This window comes from Antennarius striatus, chromosome 16 (assembly GCF_040054535.1).
Source record: "Antennarius striatus isolate MH-2024 chromosome 16, ASM4005453v1, whole genome shotgun sequence".
Taxonomy (NCBI): domain Eukaryota; kingdom Metazoa; phylum Chordata; class Actinopteri; order Lophiiformes; family Antennariidae; genus Antennarius; species Antennarius striatus.
In genome coordinates this window covers 3,124,406-3,143,581 of record NC_090791.1, presented here as the reverse complement: position 1 = coordinate 3,143,581, position 19,176 = coordinate 3,124,406, and the positions used below count along the sequence as shown (strand labels likewise).

Here is a 19,176-nt window from a genome sequence, read left to right as displayed (position 1 = left end):
GTTCAGGCCGGGCAGAAACCGTCAGTCATGTTGAATCCAATCTGTCTCCGAAGCCTCCAAGCGAACTGTCAGCGGACGCTCAGATGAACGCTGACACGCCCGTTTGATTGTGTCAGTGTTGAGTCTAGATTTTTAATTTTTAAACACCTTTATTCACGTGAAACAAATTGAAAAATAATCACACTCACACAAAATCCAAATTAGATTCACGCAAAAAAAAATAATTTTACATTCAATTCTTGTGAAGTGTGACTCAACTGGAAAATTGATTCCTCAGACTGATTATTCCCTTTAGAATAATCAAAATGTTCTTTTGAAAGAAAAGATGTTTCACCAGGTGACGAAACAAACCAAAGCATCTAAAGGAAGGAAGAAAGAAAAGACGCGTCACGTCAAGCAAACAAAAAGCTTTTATTGCTGTTATTTGTCATATCGGAGAACGTTATTATAAGCTCACATCAAGTGTTTCTTCCTCGCTACTCAAGAATCAGTGAGTCTATCTAGAATAAAGATATACCTATATATAAAAAATAAGCCGCCCGCCCTCCAAAAACACAGTGAGTACAAGAGAGGGCTGAGTGTTATTAGGAGGAACTCGAGGAGGGGGGGGTTGGGGGTGAGTGGCGGGGATGGAAGTTGAGGAGAGAAGGTGGGAGGCAGATGGGAACACCAAATCACGGCGTGTCCTTGGTGACGAGCGCGGCGACAGCCAGCGCCGCTCTCATTAGCGGCGAGGCCTGTCAGCACGGCTCCGGTCGGCGGCGCTCCCTGTGAAGCCACAGGCTTTGATTACAGTGATGTCCGTTTATCCCTCCGTCCATCTTCCTACACCCCCAACCCCCCACCCACTCCACTCCACCAGGGTTGCGACATATTTCTGGATGTTTTCGCTTCAGCAACTCTTGGCGTTCTTTGTTTTCTCTCGTCGCTACGATGTAAGGAGGTGGATTAGAGCGGGTAGCCGGAGGGCAAAGGTCACGTCAAACACCTCCTCCACGTCTCCTGCTCGGCTCTGTCCCCGTCACATCTGATAGATAAGCGAGAAAGTCTGACGGGTCCTGGCGTCAAAAGATGATGGCGTCTTATCGTGTTTTGTTCAACAGGCGAGAGGAGGAGAAGTGGACCTCTCCTCCGAACTGCGTTCATTTTATTTGCACCTGCTGACAGGAAAACTCGCACTTGTTTTCACGTGACGTCAGTGTCATGGTTGCCATGGACACGGACTATCGAGTGGAAAGCGTTCAAACATTCAACATCTGCTATTGGTGCGCTCACACGGAGACACACACACACACACACACACACACACACAGACAGCTGAAAGGAGACGAGACAGAACAAAATGTTTTTTAGGAAAACGAGTCTCTGCAGGGATTCCATCCAGACTTCTCTGAAAAAAGAAAACGTTCCATCGAAATCTGAACTACAATCAAATCGGATGCAGGTGAGACGGGGATCGGAAACACTTGTGTAGTTGTGTGACCTTTTAATAATATAACAATTGACTTAGTGATGGGTTCAACAAAAGGAAAAACAAAACAAAATCCACCCCGACATCATCGGCTGCCCGTCTTTCATTCGTCACTTCCTACCGAACTCCATCCGTTACTTCCTGTGACACGTTTCACATACGTATAACCACATGTCGACTTCCATCACGCCACGTACCGTATGAACTGAACGAACCAGCTGCGCGTTAAGGCTGCGTCGGATCTGAAACGGCGCCAAAACCGTGGCCTGTCACTTCCTGTTTTGAAGTGTTGACCCGTGTTCCTGCTCGAGGTTTTAACGGATCGCTGGACGCAGATGTTTTTAATGAGGGTTTAATGGGGTTAATGTAAGGGAGAGAACACGTTAGAGGATGATGATGATGATGACAGAAGAATAGAATGAAATAATCTGATGATCCTTAAAAAAAAAAAAAAATCACGCCTGGAGACTTTAAGGAAGGTCTTTGTGTTCGGTGGTCGATTCCTTAATGATCTGAAAAAAAGAAAACAGATCAGAGTTGGAAATGAAAGTGACATAAGGTGTTGAAACAGAAGGGCTCAACATCGCCCCCCAGAGGGGAATGAGTGCAACTTGCTGGATGTGAGTGTGTTAAAATGAGCTCACACCTCACCGTCCCTGGTCTCCACGGTTCGGACCAGGATGCTCCTCTTCACGTGGGCTTCGAGGTTTTTAGTGTCCAGGTTGGTTTCTGAAGGAGGAATGAAGGTAGAAAATTCAAGGATTTCTACAAAGTTAATCAATAAAAGGAAAGAATTTCGATTGACTGACCTCGAATCTGCTGGTTGGAAAAGCTGTGAACTGGAATGGTGATCCTGGAGGAACAAAAGAACAACGACAGTCGCCAAGATAATTGACGACGGTGAAGATTTTGACGCCTAAAAAAACCACAAATTTCCTCGTCCACCTGTCCGCCCTCCAACTCACCTGCTCTCCTCCCCCTCCAGGAGCTTCCTGTAGGTGGCGATCTCGATATCCAGGGCCAGCTTGACGTTCAGAAGGTCCTGGTACTCCTGGAGGTGTCTCGCCATCTCCTCCTTCAATCCACGGATCTCCTCCTCCAGATGGTTCACCGTATCCTGGTAACCGGTGGTCTCCATGGAGAAGCGGTCCTCCATCTCGCGGAGCTGACGCTCCAGAGACTCGTTCTGAAGGAGGAGAGAAGAAGAAGAAGAAGAAGACAAAACAGTTGACTTTGACGTCGATTAGCGACGGTCTACGTACGCTGACCATCCTCCGCTAGTTCTAACATTTCAACTTGGCTAAAGCTTAGCTAAACGGTTAGCCACACTCGTGCTAAGTGGTCATCATTCGAGCTAAAAAAGCATCGGCTTTCGTCACGCTAATTTTAGAGCTACATTAGCGTGTGTGAGATCACCATTTTTCACTCTTATTGATGCCAACAAATGCAGCTTCCATTTAAAGTGACCACCGACCCCCCCTGCCCCCCCCCCCCGGGGAGGCCACAGAGAGCATGGTGGGTATAGCGTGCCCCACATATAGAAACTGCAGTGCTCTGGCGGCGGTCACGGCATCGATTCCCGCCCGCGGCGCTCTGTCCCATGTCTCCCCGTGTCCTGTCCCAACCTTCCGCTGACCCATCCGATCGAACGCTGGACTTACTGCCCCCCGCAGAGACTCCAGGTCGCAGTTCAACACTTGGATCTGACGGCGGTACTCGTTGGCTTCCTGTTTGGCCTGGCGCAGGGCTTCTCCGTTCCGGTTGGCTGCGTCTGTCAGGTCAGCGAACTGGATAAACGTAGATCGGTGGATTTGTACCGGCCTCAATTAGGACACATCTCAAACCCTAATCTGGATGAATTTACTGTCAGGCGCGACCTCTGACCTTGGATCGGTACCATTCCTCCGTCTCCTGCATGTTTGAGGAGGCCATGGTCTCGTACTGGATCCGGATGTCCCTCAGAGCGGCGGTCAGGTCTGGTTTGGACACATCCAGGTCAACGTGAACCTGCTGGGCCATGATCTGCTCCTGCAGCTCACGCACCTCCTGAAAAAGGGGGTGGGGTGGTGGTTAAAGATGCTGAGAAACCCTCAAACCAGACACTTAAATGTGATTCAAGGTCCAGCGTTCTTCACCTCCTCGTGGGTCTTCTTCAGGAAGTTGATTTCATCCTGCAGCGCCTCGATCTTCCTCTCCAACTGGACGCGGTTGAGGGAAGCCTCGTCCACATCCTGCAGGGAGAGTGAGACGGATAGAAAGGACGTCCACGCCCACTGAAGGTGCGTAGATGATGACTTCAGGTTACCTGTCTGTAAGCGCTCAGGTTGTTCTCCGCATCCTGTCGGAGGCCAATCTCATCTTGCAACCTGAGGGGAGAAGGAAGTCGTTTAAATCTGGACGTGAAAGCGTCAAACAGGACGACCTTTCGTGCCACCGTCGGGGGGGGAAAACGCCCATCTGTCCGACAGCCAGGGGCCTTTCCCACGGGATGGCGTTCACACACATGACATGGGCCGAGTCCGTGTGTGTGTGTGTGTGTGTGTGTGCGACAGACACGCAATTTCCCTGCAATCCATCTGCGGTACACACGGAGGCGCGGAAACATGAAATACCCACCACTTGGGTAACATCAGTATAGAATAACCAGCGTTTGCTAAAAGGAGGGGTTTGAGACATCACAAAAAAAGTGACCTTTGACCTTCTCGTCTTTGGACGGGTGGAGGCTGAAGTGGGCATTTCCACCCAGAGAGGCGTTCATTCACGCCTTCTGATGGAATCCAATGAGGCATTCTCTTCACGTCTGCACCGCCGTGGTGAGCGAGTGTTTAGGGGTTTGAGGACGACGAGAAAACATCAGTCCGGCTGTCCGCCGCCATTGTGTTCGCCTCATTCCTCTTTGCTGTCAATGGAGACGAGGTGGGGAAGGGGGGGGGGGGGGGCTGCATTCCAGCAAATCACAGTCACACCAAATCTGGATTCATGATTTATGATTTAATGACAGCAAGAAGCCGCAAATGTGTGAGTAATTCTTGTTAAGGATCAAATAAATTACAGGATGAAAGAAGAAAAACATGCAAACTCTCATTGGAGAGAAGAAAATGAATGAATATTATGTTTAATTCATACATTAAACGTTTAAACTGAAGCTCCCTGATTGGGTAATTTTGAAAAAACAACAAAAAACAACCCAACAAATTCCACAGACACCAAATTTCAGAAACAAAATATCTTTTAGAATGGTCTCATAAATCTAGACTTGGTTAAACCTAGATTAAAAAGACCACCAGGGCGGCGCCGGTGTTTCCTCTTACCTTTGCTTGAGGGTTGCCAGGTCTGCAGCCAGGTTGTCCCTCTCTATCTCCAGCCGGGCTTTGCCGGTGGTGAGTCCGTCCACCTGGCTGCGCAGCTCCCTCAGCTCCTCCTGGTAGATGCCCCCCAGGCGGCTGGGCTCCTTCCCCTTCAGCTGGTTCAGCTCGGCCACCAGCACCTTGTTCTGCTGCTCCAGCATCCGCACCTTCTCGATGAAGCTGGCGAAGCGATCGTTCAGACCCATCATCTCCATTTTCTCGTTGGTGCGCATCTCCTTGTACTGGCTCTTCATCAGGGTGTCGGCCGGGAAGTCCAGCCGGTCCACGGGGCTCCCCAGGAGCAGGGCCGTCGTGCTGGACGACCCCAGGGAGAGCCGGGACGCCGGGCTGGAGTGGGTGAGGTTGCGTGGGGTGCCGTGCCAGGAGAAGCGGCCGGAGGAAAGACCGGCGGTTCTGACGCCGATGCTGCTGGAGCCCAGGGGCCCGAAACGCCTCCTGTAGGAGGACTGGGATCGCAGGCTGTCCATGGTGGGGAATGACGCTGCTTCAGGGTACAATCAGGGCTTTTATAGAGGCAGGAACCCCCCCCCCAAAACCCCAAAGCAGGGAGGCCACAGGGTGCGGCAGAGCGAGGGGAGGGTGACACGCCGTGAATGGGACAAAAAGGGGGTGTTTTACATGACACTCAAAGAGCTGTGTGCTCGTCCACTCAACTACAAATGTCTCCTGGCCTCCTCTTCTCTCTCTGCCCCCCCCCCCTCTTCTAGGGCCTCTGACTCTCTCTCTCTCTCTCTTACGTTCACCCCTTTTTTGTCCCGTTCCCCCCTTTTTCTTTCTGCTCCAGCCGAATGAAAACAGAACGATATTATCCATTAATCAGGAATCTGTACGTAAAACAAACACTTTCAGCTACTGTTGAAAAAAAAAAAAAAAAAACGCTTAAAAATTTAAACCTGGAATAAAATTGTGACATCTCTTCTGAGTTTGGAATTGATCGGAAAACTTTAATTTTGTTGTCGTTTACAGAGAAGACGTGAATAATGCCAGTCTCCAGCGGGACGGCAGGTTATTAGACGTCCCGTTGGCGCCAACCTCAGAGGAATGGTGGCGAGGAGGAGGAGGAGGAGGAGTGGGATGTTTGGGAGGGAAGGGACGACCTAATCTGAACTCCGGGGGTGGGGGTGGGGGGGTGACCTGAAACCGAGTTACAAAACCATTTTCACGCGTCACCTTGACAACCAGGAGGCCCCGCTGTGTTAGAACTCTTCAGCTGATCTTTGCCAGGCCTCTGGATTTGTGGGGATCGCCGCAAACTCAATGCTCTTCTTCTAAGGTGTACATCCCTGAGGGGGAAATAAAAAGATTGATACGTCCCCATTATTCCCCCCTCATGAATGATTACCAAATTTTTCTTTCGCGAAGCTAAAAAGTCGTAGAAACAGCGGCGTAGCTGTTCGGCCGTGGCGTTCCAACAGGTGCTAAAACCCACATCAAGCAAAGAGACATAAAGGACCTCTTTGTTTTTGGGTCATAAAATCACAGGGAGTGGAAGCCAGTCCGTACTGGGAGACGGTAAATAAAGCCCAGTATGACTCTACTATGTGGTGACTGAATGCTGGGGAAATAAAGGAAGGAAAACAACAAGAAAGTGTGTTGAATTCTAATCGGTCTGTGTTGATAGACTGTAAGTCTGGCAGACATTTGTTGATTTCAAAGGTTCCACCGCTCGGGATTTATTCTAAGGTTGCATCACTAGGGGAATTTTTTTTTCCAGCTCCTTGGATGCTTTAGAAAGGTACCGGCGGTTGCCTCAGATGTGGTCACTGAGGTAATATCTACCAAACATTAAACATCCACGGAGATGCTGCTGGAGTTACTAAAAAAATTTAAAAAAAATCCGGGTCCCAACTGCTGATTCATGTGTCTGACATCAGGAGAACTCACACGGACAAAAGAGTGTCGGCTTGAATCTTAATGGAAACCAAACAGAGTCCAGCCTGAAATACGTCCCCATCGCCGCTTCAAGGCCCCGATTCCCCCCGACAGGGTGCAAGCTAATAAAGAACAGGCTTTAATCTGGAAGAGTAATGCTTACCTCAAGCTTTGACTCACTAAAACACATTAATCACAGGATTTATTAATTGATAAGTCGGTTTTCGCTCAACGCAAATCTGTCAGGGAATCCAAATTCCGTCAAATGAATGAACTTGTGCCATTATGGGGAATTTTTGCATGTAGAGGTAGAGGAAGTATTCTGATCCTGTACGTAACCTAACGCAGAAATGCGAGCAAACCTTGGTTTTTCGAACGCTTTAGACATCGAACCAATCGGAATTCGATCAAAAAATTCGTAATTTTTCTGTCTTAGAAGCCGAACAAAATTTGAAAGTCGAACGCGAAACAAACGCCTTTTTCTCTCACCGCCAAAAGGCGAGAAAAGTCGAGAGAAAACATGACGTCGATGTTTTTTCTTTCTCTTTCTCGCGTTTGCTTCTTTCTTTTACATTTCTTTGATATATTTCATTACTATACAATTTTGATATATAAATGACATTACGAAATTACCGTTTTCTAGCGTCTTGGAACAGTTTAAGACCATTTACATTATTTGTAATGGGAAAAATGTATTTAGAATTCGAACAAATCGCTATTCGAACAGCGGAAACCAAGGTTTGCCTGTATTAAAATTTTAAATTCTGAAACGCTTCATCACGACCACAACACAGCTGCAGGCTTCGGTGATCCTGAACCAGCAAAGCCTCATGGGAAAAAGCCAGTGATTACAATCTGTATGTGTGTTTGTGTGTGTGTGTTGGTGGGGGTGGTGGTGGGGGCTTAACTGGGGCAGACAGTCCCGATTATGACTCAGCACCACCGGGCCCAAAACAGAGCGGCGGCCACAAAAGGGGGGGTGCAGGCAGAGGAACGCTTCAGGCTCCAGTCTGCCTGTCAGCAAGAATTCAGGGGGCCCGGATGAAGCAAACAGCACTGCAGCAGAGGGGGTTGGGGTGGGAGTGGGGGGGGATCAAATTCACTGAAATGTTTTCAGAAATTCAGATTTCTGCTTGATGTTTGAAGCAGCCACATGTTGAAGTCAGGATAAAAATACTCAAAACTGGTGTTTCTATTTCTGAAACATCAGAGAATTAATAACTACAATACTGGTTTCTGCTTTTCAATAAACCGTTAATATGATAAGTTGTTTTTCTCTGCATCCTGTCAGTCACGAGACAGGGGGGAAAAAAACAAGATAAAACAAATCATAAAAGGCAGTAATCCTGTGAAGAATAAAACATCTCTGTCTCACGCCAACTCGAGAAAAAAAAAGACCTCGTGTCCGTCTTTCCTGCGTCCCGTCTCCTTCTTTTCCTCACGGGATGAGAGAAAGAGTGAAAGGGTGAGGAGATGAGATTCACGACATGAAGCAGTTTTTTAAATTTAAAAAAACCCCCCAACACTTTATTTGTTTTGGAGCAAAGCCACGACATAGATACGCAGCATACACACTGCATACACACCGTCATCGAACACACACCGTCCCCCCCCCCCCCCCCCCGGCTGTAAAATAAATTTGATATATCGGACCTCGCACTGCAAGTCCTGTCGAGATACATCATCGTATATTTACATAGATCTCTACACATCTAGTTTTATTCGTTTGCTTATCACAGGGTTCTGTAAATTAACGTTATGATTTTAGCTGCCTTGAGGAAAACGTCTCCGACTGATGGCCTGAAAGCAGCAGAAAGCCCTAAACCCACAAAACCACCCAATGCTTGTTTTATTTCTGAACCCTGGGATAAACAAACTCGTCGTTCGGGTCGAAAAGGAAACCGGTTCCGATTCTGGTCGTCTTGGAGCTCAGCTGTGCAGCGTTTTCTTTCACGACGGCTGCAATGGGTCAAAAGGTCAAATGATGCAAGCGGAAAACTCGTTCCGTTCACCCCATCAGCCCGGGTTCACTTTACGCCCGTTTTTTCCAACTATAAATCCCCGAAATGCATTAATTTCTGCAAAACCAGCTGCTTCTAAACGACAAAGTCCTGCTAGTATCATTGGATCTGACACAGTCGAGATATAAAAAATATATTTATACATATACATTTGCTTATAAAATCTAATTGGAATGGACACGTGGGGATATAAATAAAAAAAATGAGGCGATTTTCACATTTGAAGTAAAAAAAAAATCTGATTTGAGAAAAAAACGTTAATTGACATAAAAGTGCATCTGATTTAAACATTTATCTCTATGACAGGGATGTTCGGGCCAGACGTGAACAGGAAGATCGCCTCCACACGATGAAGATCTTTAGTTTGCATCTCGAAACCAAGAAAAAGGAAAAAACAAAACAAAACTTCACATTAACACGCTAACGGATGCGGAGGTCTTAGCGTTATGTCGTCTGCAGAGCGAGAGGAGGAAGAAGGTAAGACACGACTGAGGTTAAAGACACAGATCCAGCTTATCATCATCTTCATCCTAAATACTTGTGATGATGATTTGTGCTTCTCGTACAATTCTATCGGGCCGCTTCCTCAGCTGCTTGTCTGTTGAACCTCAGCGTGACCTCACGACCTCTGACTTAAGCATGCGTCACAAATAGCTTTTGAATGAGTTACAGAGCGAGACAGAAGCGAGACAGAAACAGTCCTGTTCAACACTGGATATTCCTTGTCTATAGGCCTGCTGTAGCTTAAAATAGTTGTTCTGCTAAACGTTTGTGTGCCCGACGCTTGACGACTTCCGTAAAAAAAAAAAATTATCATACATGCCCGGCAGAAGAATGTAAACACGGGAGAGGATAATTTTTGAAGACACAACTGGTGTATGACCTGCATGATACCGACATGGGAGGGCTTCATCAACCCACCACAAATCTGGGTTTTGTCTCCCCCTGGTGGAGAAGACCGGAAAAGCATTTAAAGGTGTTGATTTTCTAGGCAGCGTTTTTTTTTCTTTTTGCCGTTGTCAAACTGTTACGATTGGAATTTATAAGAAAAGACATCGTCTTCTTGAAGCACTGCTGGAGGCGACAGATTCCTCTGAGGCACTTCTGTGGTTTCAAGTTCGGAAACCGGAAGAAATTTCAGCAAAGAATCTGCGAGAAGGGATGTCGGAGCAGCTCCTCGGCGCTCGGCCTTTGTTTGGCCTCCACGAAAATGCAACTCATGAATTCCCGCGCCTGGTCGGACGTGTGGGAGGGCAGCAGAGGGTTGGTGGGCTGGGTGGCGATTTTGAATATGGCCGCCATGGCCTCGTATTCGGCCCACGGGGGCTTTTCTGTCAGCATCTCCACAACCGTACATCCGAGGCTCCTGTAAAAAAAAAAAAAAAAAGAAAGAAAAGTTTTTACTTTAGTTAAGTCGTCTAACAAGCTGAAACAAGCACTGGTTAAAACAACGCAGCTGCTTGACACTGAAAGAATGTTTTGAGTGCAAATGTTCACACAAATCTACCCCGTCTAGAGGTACCAGCCCTCCAGCCTGGGATTAGAACATACCAACCTCTGTTACAACCTGTCTGAGTGGCTTTCAGCCAATCAGATCACTATTCTGGCCAGGATAGCATCCAATCAGATTGTGAAAGCCAGATTGGGAAAAGAAAAAGTCAAGCCTCACCAGACGTCGGCCTTCCTCCCGTAACCCTCCCCACTGATCACTTCCGGGCTCATCCAGTAGGGGGTGCCGGTCACCGAGCAGATCCCGGTTCCAGACATGCAGATGGTCTGCAGACGCTTGCTGGCACCGAAATCTCCGAGCTTCACGTTGCCGGCGGAGTCCCGCAGGATGTTGGCGCCTATGGATCAGAGGCGAAACGGCACAGGGGGTCGGAATTTTACCTCAGAGCGGCGACGATTCTCTACTTTCTGTAATTTCAGCATCTCGAGTACCTTTGATGTCCCTGTGCACAATCATGTTGCTGTGCAGGTAGGACATGCCCTCCAGGATCTGCCTGGTGTACTTCCGGGTCACGTTTTCCGTCAGCGCTCCGTAAGCCTTCAGCTGGTCTTTGACCGAACCCTGGAAAGTAGGATCGTTACACCTGTGCAGACAACACCCAACTCAAAAAACAATTCCTAGGCTTGTAGCTGCTGGGACTGACCCCCGGCATGTACTCCATGAAAATGGTGAGGGTCTTGTCGTTGCGGTCCCTCAGACAGCCGTAGTACTGAACGATTCGCTCGTGGTGCAGATTTTTCAGCAACTGGATTTCACACTCCAGAGCACTGACCTCCTGCAGAGACAAAAAAAAAAAAAATACTTGGAGGAATCACACATGACAGTCCTCATCTTCGTCACTTCTCCATCATAATCCAGAAAAGAAATGCCGCCGAGCGCCGTCAACACGCCGCCATTCGCCGTTGCATGTGAAGTCCGGCAAAAGCGAAACCTGAGAGCAAAATGAACGTCGCCACTTCCCCAAAAAGAGTTCCTGTGTTTACCTCAGAGGACGAGGTCACAACGGCGAGAGAGAGAGACGGGGAGAGGGAGATACAGGAAGTGAAGGTGCTTGTTTTCTTTGTACGAGACAGGAAAAGCCATTAAATGAGGTTTAACCTCTTCCACACACGTCTGAGTAAATAAATCCGCTTCCCACAGACGGATTATTTTCCTTCGGTGTCCGATGTGTCTGAAAAGTTGTGGCTGGAAGGAAGTGAGGAGGAAAAGACGTCGTTCATTCTTTATTTTACCACCAGAGGAGACAAAAAAAACACCCTGATCACCAATAATCTATTAATATCTTTGACAGGAAGTGGCAGCAACAGAAAAGAGGAAGTCTGGGTGTGAACGTCTTACCTTGCTGGTCTCGGGACTCTCGGGATCGAACTGGACTTGCTTGGCAGCCAGTTCCCTCCCGGTGTCGACGTCGTAACACAGGTAGACCCGCCCGAACGCCCCCTGGCCGAGGAGCTTCCCCCGCCGCCACGTCATCGGCGCGCCGGGAGCTGGAAACCAATCGTTGATGAACTGGCGGAAGAGTCATCCTTACAACTGCATTGCGTGAAAAATGCACTCACATTTATGCGTGACGGCGCGGTCTTGGGGGCGGAGTCTGCCCTGGACGTCCACCAGCTGCCAGCTGCCCAGACTCTCTTCGCTGCCGCTGAGCGAGCGGCGCGACGGCACCAGAGTGAAGAGGTTCCCCTGGGGGCGGCGGATCCGCGGAAACGTTCGCCGGCCTGAAAGAGAACGGGACAGGGAGGTGAAAATGGCGGCGTGACGACGAGGGGGGGGTGGTGAGAGAAACACGGGGAAGCAGGTTCGACCTTCGCTGTGATCCTTGTGGTGCAGGGAGACGTGGTAACGGCGAGGGTAGGTGCCTCCTTTCCCCGCCACCCGGTCGTACACGTGATTCTCCCGGTCTGGATTGGAAAAAAACCACGACAACACGACTTTATTTATCTTCATGTTCCACTTCCTGTTGCTCCCAAGCGGTTTCCTCTCTCATCGTGTTTCCTCAGGTGTGCTCGCCCTCACCTGAGCCCTCCTGACGATGATCGGGGTAACTCTTGGCTCGGTGCATCCGGGACTTCCTCAGCGAGGGGCTGCGAGGGGAGGAAGGAGCATCAGTGGGCGGAGTCGCAGGAACCAGGAAATGATCTCAAATGAGTTGCAGGTATGGGGCGGAGCTAATCACCTGTCCGAGTTGCTGTCCAGAGATTGGCAGCTCCCAGAGACGGAGTTTTCTGCGCTGCTCCACGGATCCAGCATCTGTCGGAGATGGAAAATTTGTTTCTAGGTCATGTGAGATGCTAAACGCGTCACATGATTCCTCTTCGGAGGTGTCGACGCTGAAGCGATGACTCACACACTGATCGCTGGTCTCCGGGATGAACTCCCCCTCGCTGTTGATGCTGGTGTAGGAGCCTTGGCGAGCGATCCTCTGCTGCCGTTCGGGTACGTAGCCGGGTGGCGGCGAGCTGCGCCCCGTGTTCTGAGAGCCTGGGACCGGATTAGATAGACCAAATTTAATTTACAACAACTTTCCAGCGTCACTTGTTTCTTCTTCTTCTTCTTCTTCTGAGAAAGCAACAACAACATCGGCTCAAATTGTTCGTTGCTTTTTGACGGCTGAGAGCCTCTTGTAATATTTAGATATTTATGGCGTCCAGATCTGAACTCGCCGCTCCAGGGAAAGCATTAAAAAAAACAAAAAACAAAAGCTCATCATAAACCAGGCCACTGGTCCGCCACACTAATAGCACTCTGTAATCTGATTGGCTGCCGTCCAGCAGGCATCGTCCAGCGATGGCGAACAGGAAAAGGATGAGGGCCCATTGCTCAAAGAGGGAGAGCGGCGGCCAGGCTAACTGAGGTCGTGAAAAGAAGGGGCGTGGCCACAAGATAGGAGTAAATAACAAAAGGTTTAGAAAAATAAATGAATAAATCCTGTTTATATGTGTTTCCTTTTAAGGAGTGTGTGAAGTTTGTTTCTGCACATGAATCAGGATTAGAGTCAAGTTACCTGTCGACAGGTGGCGCCCCCTGGGCTCGGAGGACTGGAACACGGTGCTGACGTCTCCGGTGGACTGAGAGGACTTGATCCTCACCTGCTTACAGGGGCTGTGGTGGGAGGGGGAGGAGGCCTGTAGGAAGGAAGGGGGGGGGGGGAAGAGGAGAACGTGATTGAACGTCGCGTCGGCAAACCGGAGGAGAAACGGCGTTGACGTCCGTCTCACTTTCTTCTCCTGGGACAGCAGGAGCATCTTGATGCTCTTCATGTTGGAGCTCCGGTCCAGCAGTTGGATGGCCTTGTCCAGCTCGTCCTGACTGCGCAGCGGGATGGACAGCTGCCGGGGAAACAACACAAACAAATAAACAAACAAACAGGACACGTGCATACATCTAAATCAGAATGACGCTGAACTAAACGCTCCTTTCTCTTTTCCCAAACAATCATAAAATCGCCGTAATCACTCGTGGTTAACGCGCGCCAGGACCACCAGCAAAAAACAAAATTCCGCAATGTAGCGACAAACTATTTTATTATTTACTGCAATTTAAAAACATCTGTATTACCTTTTCTCACACTCTTTAAAGCGCTTTTGTATTAAAAAGAAAAGTCGCAGGAGGAACGCAGCGCACACGCGGATGCTGTCAGCCAATAAAATGCGCGTGCGGTATCACGTGACTACCTACTAAGAATCCGCGATGCGGTGAAGCCTTACGACTTGAAGCGCGAATAAAGCGAGGGATTACTGTTCATACGTATGGACACACACGTCGCCAACGCGTGCAGACGTATTTTCACTCGACGGAAAAACAAAACAAAAAAAACCCCCAACCATCCAGATACCGCGGAGGAAACGTTGGCAGCACACGTTACCTCGTTGTTCATGTAATGCAGGTCCAGCTGCTGGCCGAAGATGGCCTTCACTTTCTGATGAACTTCCTCAAACTGCACCGGTCGTCCAAACATCAGGATCCTTTGCGTTAAAAAAATAAAATAAAATAAGGAATTAAGACGGGCTATTAGCGCTTTTTTACAAGCGTCGAAGGAAGCTCCTTCTGACCCGCACATGTGCAAACTAAACCGACGAACTGCTGCCTTTCAGCGAGCGCAGATTCCTCCAGGAGCACCTTACATATTTGAGGTTGGTGCTGGCAGCCAGGAGCTAACCACAGTCCTTTCCCCTTCCAGTCTCCAGCTCACATACCAGTCCTGAATTAAGAGCCGGAGCTGCGTTCGACTCAGAGATGCACCCCCCCCCCCCCTTTCTCATGAACTAAAACACGTGACCAGACGTGTTCAAACGTCACATGTGTGCGTGTAAAACGTCCAACTCACCTCCTCTCGCCTGAGAACTCAAACTTTATCCTGACGTCATCCTGATGGGGTGAGGGGGGTGGGGAGGAAACAGAAAAGGGACCAGATGAGGTCATCTATTACAATAATGCATCATAATAAACGTAAACGTCCACGCGAATCACCCCGCTCCAACGTCGTTGAGGGAAATTAAAAAAAACTTTCACCCAAGTCCAGAATAAGTAATAAAGGAAGGAAAATGATGGAGATGCTGCGTCCCCTGGGGGGTGATCTCTGTGGCTGCGGTGCAGAGTGAGGGTGGGTGGGCCACCAGCTCCTTTTCCACACCACTTAGAATATATTTTAAGCGAAGAGGTTGGAAATAACTGGATATAATATATTTCAGATGCAGCAGTGGCACAGCGGTGGGTGGCTATCTTGGGAATCCATCTATCATTATGCTAAATGAGCTAACTGTGTGGGCTGGGGGGATAAGGGGGGGAGGAAAAAACAATAAAGCTGCACGGCTGATGTGAAATTAAGTTTTCTTTATTCTATTTTATTTTTATTCTCATAGTGAAGTCCAAAAATTGTATTTTTATGGTCAACAGAGCCGTAGTCAAGAGGCGGTTGCTAGGCTCAGCGCCATTCACGCTGAGAGCAGAAAAGCTGCAGAGACGAGCGTCAAACTTTCATTTATTTAACTTATTTCAGTTCGTGTTCTGGTAATTTGGCAGACTCCGATTTGACAGGAAACATTTGTCCGAGCTTTGCGTTTTGGGATCTCGCCGCTGAAACAAATCTGATCTGTGTCGACAAGCGGGAACGAGATGTTTGGGCTGCGGCTCGCGTCCAAACCGATTGATCAGACCGCCACGAATCCGAAACCCGTGGCTTTAAAAGGCGCACCTGTCTGTTGGCCTGTGGCGGCGTCTTGGGTTTTCCGCTGTCGTACGACGACGCTGGCTGGCGGCGCGTCATCTGGAGGGCGACCAGGTCCTTCATGATGGAGTGGAGAGCCTGTCTCTCATCTGAAGAGGACAAAAAAAAAATTACTCGATTGGGATGCCGGCTGGGAAAACGGATGGTCTGATTGTGACAGACGAGTGAAAGCGCGCAGACATTGAGTCAGTCGTCTCTAACTGCAGCCATATGGAGACTATCCTGTGACGGGGGTGGGGTGGGGGGGTGGAGGACGGCCGTGTTTTCGATATGCCTATTCCCACGTTTGATCTCGGGGCAAGCTCCGTCTTGGCAGGACGAGCTCACGAAGAGAAAATATTCCCCTTTGTGTAGCTTGGACAGACATCACAAGGGCCCCTGGGGGCAGCAGACAGAACCAGACCCCCGTTTCCCCGGTGTTGAAAAGCGATCCCTCGCCCGTCGGTGTCTGGGGGTAGAGACCTCGTCCTCGTGAGTGTGAGTCTGCTTTTATTTCACGCTGCGAGGCAACCGTCTTTGACGTTGAGTTTAAAAGACTTACTCATGGCGGTGATGCCGGCGTAGGTGGTCTTCGGAAACTCGTCTCTGTTGTGTTATCTCACCCGCAGTCTGTAAACGACAAAAACAAGACTTGTACCTGTGAAACAGGTGCGGTAGAACCAATGCCTTTGCGTGTCCGGAGTCAGACGGGTCAACAAGGTCTCGAGTACCTCAGCCAATAAAACGACCAGCGTGTGAAGGATATTTGTCGGTCTAGCGCGTAAGGGAAGGATGTTTTTACGAGGATCTCTTTACTTTAAACATCTACCGGGTCCAGTCTTCTGATTGCACACAAGCTGCAGCCACTCCATTGTTGATGCCAGCAGGGCTAGCAGAATTCCGTCAAAGGCGTCAACAGCATTATAAACTGAGGCATTTCCTTCAATGGAGAGGATTTCCCCCCAATTTGTACCAATAAACCATTGAATTTGCACTAATTGAACAAAGGAGAAACAAACGCGCTCCTACATTGAGGTCTATAAACGCAGACTTTTATTTACAGCTGTAGAAAAGCATGAAACAGATAAAGATCAGCTGTTTTTACCCCGAGATCTGACATTTCTTCTTCTGAGAGGTCAAATTTGATTGGGTACCGGAGAGGTTTCCCTTTTAAAACTGGCATCCATCACTGCTTGAAAGTCTTGGGATGGTATTAACTTGAAGTTGCGTTGCTAAAAAGCTGATAAGACAACCAGCTGTGATGTGAATGATGGGGACTAATAGATATGGATACGCCACATCTGGCTTCTTTGTCTTCTTAGGAAGCGTTGGTAGTGGTACATTCCCAATAATTGGATGATCAGGTATTTTCTGTAGCGGGTCGATTGGTGTATCGGTTCTGTGGTGAGCCTGAATCTAACCTGAATCTACAAAGAAACGGCGGCCAAAAGTAACAGGACAGAGAAAAATACCACAGCCCTGGTTGAGCAGCGTCAGACAGAAGTCTGAGACGGTCTTTCGGAGGATAGTTTTGCATATTCAGAAGGCTGTCTGAGAAGAAAACGCGGCGAATAAGAAATACGCAGTGCTGGCACCTGAGGCCACTCATTGAATCCGCGGATTTCTGGGTAATAATCACCCACAGGAATGCCGAGCATGTCCGTCTGTGGTTGGTGGAGCGTTACCATGTTCCCCTTCATGTTCCCCTGCCAGCGGAGTAGATGCCAAAAGACTTTTGTCCTTGGATCCTTCCAGCAGTGTGCTTATGCCATTTTATACGGTATTAAATAACACAGAGTTTATGAGCTGTGCAATCCACTCTTTTATCTTCGCTCTGTCTACAAAAGCATGCTGGAAAAAAAAAAGAGGAGTAATGATTCTGAATCTGGAGAGAAGTCTGGCACTGTGCACCTCCAGAGCTCGTCAATGCAACAACGGACTCTATTAGTCGGGATTAACTTCCCTCTCTCTTGCTTCTCCTGATTTTAATTACTTCTATAGCGGAATGCTGGGAATTCAACGGCGAAAGAGACTGTTTCAGCAGTCCGGTCAGCTGTGCCCGCTTTATTTTCCTTGTATCACATTTCTAGGACTAGCAGGATTTACATGGATTTCACTCCCCCTTTCTCCTCTCTGTCTGCTGTAAGAGGTGTTTAGTCTGAGGCTGTTTTTCCCAGCCTCGGTTCTGACTCCGTCTTTGGCCCGAGTTGCATCTGGACTCGGTTCTGCACTGCAAAATCCCCTGGCACCACATCTCTCCTGTTTCAGGTGCACATGTGTTTCTCAGCACACAGCAACCCACCACATCTAAATATTGCAATCTCGACAAATCGCCGGTGCTTTCCTTGGCCGGATTCGCAAATGTTCTTTGTCGTGTTTCAACACTTCGTGCAATGAGATTCAAATCTCTATCCGGTCCCGGTCAGGTGATTGAATGGGTAGTTCACAGAGTCCATCAATTGTCTCTCCATCTATCTCATCCCCAAATATAGAAGCAGAGGCTAGGTCCACATTGAGTATTGGACCTGCTTGAAGTTTCTACCTGTTCAAGGGTAATTTTTCTTTCCTGCGATCGCCAAGTTCTGGATTGTTGGGAATAAAGGGTTGGGCTAGACCAGCTCTTCTTGGAAAGTGCCTCCATGTAACTTTGATTACGTGTGATATGAATAAAAGTGACCAAAACCAGAATTATAGATTGTCAGAAAAGTGGATAAAGTCACAAAAATGGTTTTATTTCTTTCTGTCAAGTTTAGATGAAGCATTTTTTCCTCCTGAACAGGTGAGTGAATTCCTCGACAGGTGAAACAAAACTAATTTTGCTTTAATTTTTACATTAATAATTCCAGAATTATACACTTTAAATTCCTTTTCTAGCAGAAGACCAACATTTGGCTCCCACCCCCCACAGCTACCTGTCAACATGGTCACGTGTGCAGCTCTCACCTGTCGCGGGGGGATCTCGGTCCAGGTTTTCCCCGCGTGCAGCAAAACCCTGTTTACAGGTGTCTCGAGACGAAGATGACGTCGCTCAGATCCATCGGGGGCCTCAGTCACGCCGGGTGTGAGAGTGAGTGTGGGGGCGTCATAGCGGGGCTGACACCCACCCAGCCCCCTCCCCGCCAGGTGAGAAAAAGCTCTTCTTCAAACGGAAAAAAAAAACAAAAAAAAACGAAAACACGCGCGAAAACGAGTTTCCAGGTTTATAAAAAAACAAAACAAAAAACACACACACACACACACACACACACACACACACCTGCCAGCTGTGTGGAAAATCCTACATCACACCTCTCCACGCGTAAACTTCAGCCCCGCGTCGGGTCTTTGGAAAACTGGAATTTCCAAAATATTCACAGAGGTCACGCTGGATGTTGAAGCTGCATCCCATAACCGGGTTATATGGGGGGGGGGGTTGGGGTCGGGGTCGGGGGGGGGGGGGGCAGCTACCGAACAGGCTGGAACAATACCGACTCGGTGTGCGTAAAACCCATTAGTGAGTGTCAGCTCACCAGAGGAAAGGACCCACCGATTTCCGTGATTCTGATTGCCTCTCTTCCTGCTAAGTTTGCAGATTTTCCTTCCCCGCGTTGCGAAGGTTGGAGTCCGACCGTCTCTAACGGAGGTACCCGGATTCCCTTAATTTAATTCATCGAGCTGCAAATTTGAAATATGCATACAAACATCATTTAGTTCGTCCGTGTTAAAGGCATCCATATGAACACTTC

General features: G+C 48.5%; 2 protein-coding genes across 3 annotated transcripts; both read right to left on the bottom strand.

Annotated features, from left to right (window-relative positions):
* Positions 1 to 413: 413 nt before the first annotated feature.
* Positions 414 to 5,489, bottom strand: gfap (glial fibrillary acidic protein). 2 transcript variants are annotated; one of them, XM_068336688.1, is made up of 9 exons: positions 4,783 to 5,489; positions 3,777 to 3,837; positions 3,607 to 3,702; positions 3,356 to 3,517; positions 3,133 to 3,258; positions 2,437 to 2,657; positions 2,281 to 2,324; positions 2,118 to 2,200; positions 414 to 1,983 (listed from the first exon to the last, which is right to left on the bottom strand). In XM_068336688.1, exons 1-9 carry the CDS (start codon positions 5,304 to 5,306, stop codon positions 1,942 to 1,944), a joined length of 1,359 nt encoding a protein of 452 aa, XP_068192789.1. In that variant the 5' UTR covers positions 5,307 to 5,489; the 3' UTR covers positions 414 to 1,941. The 2 variants fall into 2 exon arrangements, with proteins under 2 accessions (XP_068192789.1, XP_068192790.1); XM_068336689.1 differs by having other exon boundaries at positions 2,123 to 2,200.
* Positions 5,490 to 8,338: 2,849 nt separating this feature from the next.
* map3k3 (mitogen-activated protein kinase kinase kinase 3) lies at positions 8,339 to 18,738 on the bottom strand. The gene is made up of 17 exons (XM_068336687.1): positions 18,395 to 18,738; positions 16,014 to 16,081; positions 15,440 to 15,561; positions 14,573 to 14,613; positions 14,111 to 14,210; positions 13,464 to 13,574; positions 13,250 to 13,370; positions 12,593 to 12,726; positions 12,422 to 12,495; positions 12,262 to 12,329; positions 12,051 to 12,146; positions 11,802 to 11,963; positions 11,581 to 11,729; positions 10,886 to 11,017; positions 10,674 to 10,803; positions 10,402 to 10,579; positions 8,339 to 10,098 (listed from the first exon to the last, which is right to left on the bottom strand). Exons 2-17 carry the CDS (start codon positions 16,015 to 16,017, stop codon positions 9,870 to 9,872), a joined length of 1,851 nt encoding a protein of 616 aa, XP_068192788.1. The 5' UTR covers positions 16,018 to 16,081; positions 18,395 to 18,738; the 3' UTR covers positions 8,339 to 9,869.
* Between the last annotated feature and the right edge of the window lie 438 nt (positions 18,739 to 19,176).

What these genes read in the sequence shown, in the direction of transcription:
- map3k3 (XM_068336687.1), bottom strand. An exon ending in GGGGCGCCACCTGTCGACAG is followed by an intron (nt 12,727 to 13,249) that starts GTAACTTGACTC and finishes ATCCGGTCCCAG; the next exon opens with GCTCTCAGAACACGGGGCGC. An exon ending in TCATCGTCAGGAGGGCTCAG is followed by an intron (nt 12,147 to 12,261) that starts GTGAGGGCGAGC and finishes TTTCCAATCCAG; the next exon opens with ACCGGGAGAATCACGTGTAC.
- gfap (XM_068336688.1), bottom strand. Translation starts at nt 5,306, where the DNA reads ATGGACAGCCTGCGATCCCAGTCCTCCTACAGGAGGCGTTTCGGGCCC. An exon ending in TTCCAACCAGCAGATTCGAG is followed by an intron (nt 2,201 to 2,280) that starts GTCAGTCAATCG and finishes TTCCTCCTTCAG; the next exon opens with AAACCAACCTGGACACTAAA. An exon ending in TGGAGACCAGGGACGGTGAG is followed by an intron (nt 1,984 to 2,117) that starts GTGTGAGCTCAT and finishes TCTTTTTTTCAG; the next exon opens with ATCATTAAGGAATCGACCAC.